Source organism: Sinocyclocheilus anshuiensis, unplaced genomic scaffold, assembly GCF_001515605.1.
Source record: "Sinocyclocheilus anshuiensis isolate Anshui unplaced genomic scaffold, SAMN03320099.WGS_v1.1 scaffold1104, whole genome shotgun sequence".
NCBI lineage: Eukaryota > Metazoa > Chordata > Actinopteri > Cypriniformes > Cyprinidae > Sinocyclocheilus > Sinocyclocheilus anshuiensis.
Genome location: NW_015551080.1, coordinates 351,308 through 358,282, shown reverse-complemented (window position 1 = coordinate 358,282; position 6,975 = coordinate 351,308). Strand labels below are relative to the sequence as shown.

Sequence of the window (6,975 nt, the reverse complement as noted above, 5' to 3'; positions counted from 1 at the left end):
GATGGATGGATGGATGGATGGATGGATGGATAGATAGATAGATAGATAGATAGATAGATAGATAGATAGATAGATTGATTGATGAATAGATAAATGGATAGACGGACAGATATACAGATGGATTGATTGAGAGATGGATAGATAAATGTGTAGACAACGAGATAAACAGATGGTCGATGCATGGATTGATTGATAAATAGATAGCTGGATGGACAGATGTATGCTTTCATGAAACCATAGATGATTTTTTGATTAGATGGACTGATTATTGAATGAATGGATGCATGGATGGCTGATTGCATGAATGATAAGAGGCATTTATTATTAAATGAATTGATGAAAGCATTGAAGAACAAGCTGATGGATGAATGAACAGAATGATGAATGCATGATTGCATGAGAGAATGAATGGATGATATATAAATGATTTCATTTCATTTACTGATCTGTTTTTGTGACTTTGTTTCTTTTGTAGAGAGAGAAGTTCGTCAAACTCTTGGATCAGCTTCACAACTCTCTGAGGATCGACCTCTCCAAGTATCGGGTGAGTTAAAGCAGCAGAACGGCACAGCACACGTATGATCCGCCGCTCCAGATTGATTTTCTCTTTCAGAGATATCAGAAAGAAAAACACTCATCTATTATTCATCGCCATAGAGATAATTTAACCTCTCCATCACTTTTAGTGATCCCCTACCTTAATTTACAATGACATTCAAATGCTTTACAAGCTCTTCACAGAACAGAAGGTCTATTTATTCACACGATTTGAGAAAGATTGTTCTCGACTCGCACTGCCCTTCTTGCTTTTATACTAATTGCAATGTTTGTCTAAATGCGTAACGAGAGAAACACCTCTCAGCCAGACAGAAGTTTCTTCTGGAAGGACGCTTTTGCAGTCAGATCGTGTATGACTCTCTCGAAGACATGTGGTCTGTCTATATCTCAGAGTGAGAGCTGGAAAGCATTGACAGGGTGCTCACACACACACACACACACACACACACACTCGACTGGCAGGCATCCAGTGAATTCAGTGGCTGTTACCTGCTCCTATACAGCCGTCAGCTTCCAGGCAACACGTCCTGACAGTAATACACTCCGGATCTGCTGAGCTCTGTGGATTTGACTGTAATGAAATTCTGAAGCAAAGTGAGTCTGGTTTCTCGTACAGCTCGTGTGGATTTGGCCAAGGCAGGTTTTGTTCTTCCAGGGCACTTTAACGCCTCTGCTTTATTAGATAAATTTCCACCACTTGCGGCTGTGTTGTCTGTGTTCAATAAACCTCAGGCAGATTCATCTCCTCACCACTTGTACAGGATTATACGTTTCTCCAGACGCCTTGAAATCACACAGAACTCCGGAAAACACTAGACGCTTTCTGCTCAATCTGGCCCCGTTCCACATGCTTTCAAAACAACAACTCTATCATAGCCAAAAATTGATTGCACAGAACTGCCTAAACTTGAAGTGCAACAGTTTATTTTATCCATCTGTCTGAAATCAAACAAGTTTATTTACAAATATCATACACTACCATCCCAAAATTTTGAGGTCTTTAAGATTTTTTAAGTTTTAGAAGTCTCTTCTGCTTAACAAGGCTGCATTTATTTGCTCAAAAATACAGTAAAAAATGTGAAATATTTTTACAATTTAAAATAACTGTTTCTATTTGAATATATAGTAAAATGTATTTTTTTCTGTGATGCAAACCAGAATTTTCAGTATCAATACTCCAGTCTTCAGTGTCACACGATCCTTCAGAAATCATTTTAATTTTAGTTAAGGTTTTTATTTTTTATTTTTTAACATTTTTTTTTCATGCAATAACTAAAAAAAAATTATTCCTGTGATGCAAAGCAGAATTTTCAGTATCAATACTCCAGTCTTCAGTGTCACACGATCCTTCAGAAATCATTTTAATTTTAGTTAAGGTTTTTATTTTTTTATTTTTTTATTTTTTTTTTCATGCAATAACTAAAAAAATCAATAATAATGTTTTAAATTTTAGTTTCAGTTTTAGTTGACTATAACAACCCTAGTAGACAACACAGTAAATCTTGTGTAGATCTTTAGATGTTCTGAAGGTTCCTTATCTAAACTCTCTCCTGTGAATCCAACCCACTGCTGACACTCACAGTTTAATGATTTCTTACCTGAGCAATCTGTTACCGGCACATCGACCTGCCTGAGGCCCAATCATATGTTCATATCTCTTTGCTTTTCTGACATTTCACATCACTCAAGAGCTTCTGCACGCTTATTCGTCACCTCAAACGGCCATAGAGACTTTCAGAGTGAAGCAAAGTGTTATTTTAGTGATGTTATATGAAGTCTTTACTGGCACGCTTGATTTCAGACACCTCAGGGCTCTTTCACACTAGAGCGTTTGAAGCAGACCAGAGTCTGTTTGAGTTCAGTTCGTTGGTGGACACTTCATGTAAACTCAAGCCGTTTATTATTATGAAAATATTCTGTCCTTATTTGCACAGTAAAGCTGTGTTGGTGGCATAGAATTTGCATCTCTGCATTCTCCCAATCATATTTATAATATAATGCATTTCTTAAAGATGCTTGTATATGAATAAACTGCCTGCTGATTGAAGCTTGCATTCATTGCATATTTTGCAATGCAAGACAAATGCAATTGCTGTGCTGTGCATGTAAAGTTTTGACAGTGATTCCAAAGAGACAAATGTACTGCAAAAAATAAATAAATAAATTTAGTATTTTTATTTTTATTTATAATTGTTTTTCGTCTTGTTTTCCAGTAAATCTCACTAAATGTTTTTAAATTTGTTCTTAAACCTAAAGAAAAACAATTTGCCAATAAGGTGTAAAAATAGTTATTTAATGAAACGTAAAAAACTGCTTCCAAAATCACTGATCAAAAATGCATTAAAAATGGTAATAATGTGAAATATTATTACATTTTAAAAGACATGTTTTCTATTTGAATATATTTTAAAATACAGTATTCCTGTGATTCAAAGCTACATTTTTAGCAGTTATTACTCCAGTCTTCAGTGTCACATTAATTAATAAGTAGCCTGCAGGTCCAACAAGACAAAAGTAAGTAAACAGACAAACAAATAAATAAGTAAAATAAATAAATCCGTTTCTTTGTGTGTCTTGTTTCTAGTAAACCTCACTAAATGTTTAAATTTTCTGCTTAAATGTAGAAAAAACAATTTGCCAATAGGCTGTAAAAATCTTGCTTTAATATATATATATATATATGTTTTAATTGATCTTGTTTTAAGGATGTTATTAAAGGAAAACAGGACTCAGGGAGGTACAAACCCAAAAATACTGTGTGAAGTGACCTGCGGCAGCAGAGGGAGGGATGTGGAATCAAAGCGAGTGTGAAAACAGCCTAAATTGATTTGCACGAGTCTCTGTTTTTGGTGGCTGTTGTTGACAAACAGCTCCAGCACTCCATTACTCGCTCTGAATAATTAGAGAGCTGCGGTGAAACACCAGCCAAGAATTAAAGCAGCGTCTGTAAATCTGGCATCGATAAAAGTGCCGTAAGCGTCTCTCAGACTGCAGGAGTCTCTCCTCACTTTTACAAAACTATTACATAACCATCCCGACACAAAACTCAGTGACACTTTCTAACCTGTTTCTCTGAGCGCGTCTTTTGCACACATGCACACGTATGCAGCGTCCACACATGCATGCTATTCCTCTCATTCTCACCCTGTAAATATACTGTGTACCTTCATGCTAGAACAAGCAGGCTGATAGCTTTACAGCCCAACAACACATTTTCTCTGTCTGTTGCTGGTTTGGCTCGGGCTGCTAAATCATGATATATTTTGTCATTGGTGCTCATGATGATGGAACATGTTTCTGTTATTAATATTGCTGCATAGTGCATGCTACATAATGCTGCAGGGTGAATGAAGATGACTCATGGTGACATGTTTTTATCCATTCATCTCTGCCAAACCTCCTCAACCAGAGTAAAAGGCCATTTGAAATATTAGCAGGTGAAACACCCACCATATAGATATGTTTCTTATAATATTTCAGAGGAAATTTCAGACTTCCTCAAATGCAAATTGATCTTATGTTGATTATAAATATAATTGACTTGATAACACTTTACTTAAAGCCTTTACATATAATGCATTATAAAAGTAGTTTTAAAGTATTAATAATGCCATGTAATGCATCTTATAATGCATTGTATGATCTCTTGAATAATTGTAATCAGTTATAATACATTATAATCATGCATTATATTAATGCACATTGATGTATTATTTTATTATAACAATACATATAAATACTTTTCTTCTGTTAAATATATATGCACAACTAATTTCAACTAATTTTTTAAAATCTTGTCTAGTTGAGTCATGTATAACTTAAAAATATTAAGTTGAAATTGGTTAATTATATTGATGAATTAAAGTCATGGAAAATCAGAAGTTGCCATAACTTATTGATTCTATATTTTTTAGACTTATTGATCTTTGTGTAATTTAGAAAGTACAAGCTACATATTTTGTAGGTTATTCAAACTTTTTTCCTGTTATGCCAACATACAGGCCTATCTATTCCATCCTACTGAGCTAATGTGCGGTTTCCATCTGTCTCATTCTGTGTTTTTCTGTCAATATGGGGTGCTGTGTGTACATTAATGAGGAAAAAAAATTAACTTAAATGATTTTAGCAAATGGCTGCAATATAACAAAGAGTGAAAAATTTAAGGGGGTCTGAATACTTTCCGTACCCACTGTATATTCATCAAATCCATAGACAACTCTATAATCTTAATCTATTTATCTTCTTTGTCAGATCAGCTCTGCAAATGACAGAGAAATGGAGAGATGATCTGACGTTAATTCTGTTTGCAGGATAACTTCCCTGCTGGAAATCCAGAGAGACTCCAAGACTTGAAATCAACCGTCGACCTGCTGACAAGCATCACCTTCTTCAGGATGAAGGTACGACACTTTCACACACACACACACACACACACACACAATTATGTTGGCTTTTAAACTAGAATTAAAGCAGCGTGACTCAGCACTGTGACTCACACACAATAAAAACCCCTCATGCATCTCATGAAGGAGAATTCTTTCAGTTAAAATATGAATGATTTTCTTTTTTTGTGACATTCATTGGCAGTCAGAACATTATAGTAGTTGTTATTCAGTGTGAAGGACTTTCCTGGTTCCACAATAATTTCCTGCATTAAATAGTCAAGTATATTCAGCAAAAATAAAAAAGAAAGAAAGAAAAAAAGTCCTAATATAAAACTCCTTTGAAAGAAAATAATCCTCCTCCTGGAAAATAAGAAATTCTTTAATGCATAGAGAAAATTTAAAATGTTATTTATTTATTTTCATTTTATTTAGTATTATTTTCATGACAATTAAGCACATTTCCCCCCAAGTTCTCATTACTGTAATACATTCATGGAAATCATCAGTGTCAGTTTTTTCAATACAAATTCATTTAAAAAAATTATAATGACGTATAAATGCTTTACAATTGTAATAATATAGCATCATTATTTTTTTCTAAATTACAGCAATTCCATTTTTACATTATGTATTATAGTAAGGTAATAAAGCAATTCTATTGTGCTTAATTGTCATGAAAATAATGTCACAATGAATATAATCTCTGAATATCCATTTGATTTTCTTTATGCTTATATAATTTGGGGTGAAATATGACCCTGGTGAGTTCTTGACTAGTTTTGTGTAATTGAGCCTGGTTGTGAAATTCTGCTATATTTGACTCCTTCATTGGAGTTCTGATAGAGATCTGCTGTTGATTGTCTCGGGTGTTAATCACAGCTTTCCTGATAAGAGACCTGCATTGAGAGACTTCAGATGTGTTTCACTTCAGCGAGCACCAATAAAGTGAATATATTTTCTGATTGTTCATCAGCCGTGAAAATATAAAGCTGCACTGCTTTACAGTCAGTAATGAAATATTTTTCACCAGTGCTGCTGGGTTTCAATGATTTCTCATTTGTTTGCATGAAATAAAAAAATCTTTTGGCTCTTGAAATATGCACTTGAGTCAAATTTATTTGAGCACAATAACAAGAACCGCTAGTTCTGGGGGTCTCATGGCAATATAACTGTCTTTGACATATAGCTCAGCTCTGTGGGAGAGAATACGGCCTTTTTTGAGAAGTCATAAAGAATACGCTGATTTCTCACTGTTGGGGAGCCGGGAAATATATTCAGAGCAAATGTGCTGTAAAACCACACTACTCTTGAGTTGTAGGTTGCTGTAGGGTACAGCATTTATATATTTATACTATATATTACAGCAATATTCCAGACGTTTTGTCTTTGTAGACGTCCTCTAGATGAGATCGCAGCTGCGATTGGCCCCTGCTGTTAATTCACTGAGCTTGATTTTAATATATGACTGACTGTTGTAATCGCAGGTCAATATGAGTTGTAAAAAGCCTTCATATCCACTACAGAGAATAAACAGTGATTGATTTTTCCTCCCAGGCTATTACAGTTCATTTGCACAGTTTTGTCAGATTTAGTCCATGCTTAGAAACATAGACATTGACAGCCATTGGCCACAAACATACTGTATGCAATTATGCAAACACAGACAGATATTTGAAGTTTTCTGTGCCATTAACTCGCTTATTTTATTATTAGCTCATAACCTATAAACTGTGCACTTGCATTGCATTATGACTTGAATGTAATGACCTTAATCAAGCTTACGTAGCGAGAAGCGTTTGTGTATTTGTGTTGAATGTGTTTTGGACTTTGATGCAGATTGGGAATGTTTTATGCAGAACTGTATGTAGGTCAATGATCATGCAACTTTTTCAGTTGGTCTGAATCACTGGATATATTTTAAACTACATTAAAAATGCAGTTCTTAAAAACAAGGACTGTAGTGAAGCAGCTTGTATTATTAATATTTAAGAAAATGTTACACATATATTTATGAAAATATAGTTAAATATTT

At 34.4% G+C, this 6,975-nt stretch overlaps 1 protein-coding gene across 1 annotated transcript in view; it reads left to right on the top strand.

Moving 5' to 3' along the window:
* Positions 1-6,975, top strand: part of LOC107662500 (protein unc-13 homolog C) — a 113,812-nt gene that overhangs the window by 18,113 nt on the left and 88,724 nt on the right. The window contains exons 6-7 of the mRNA XM_016452549.1: positions 476-544; positions 4,869-4,958. Coding sequence (XP_016308035.1) covers positions 476-544; positions 4,869-4,958 — 159 coding nt within the window. The remainder of the gene's footprint in view (positions 1-475; positions 545-4,868; positions 4,959-6,975) is intronic.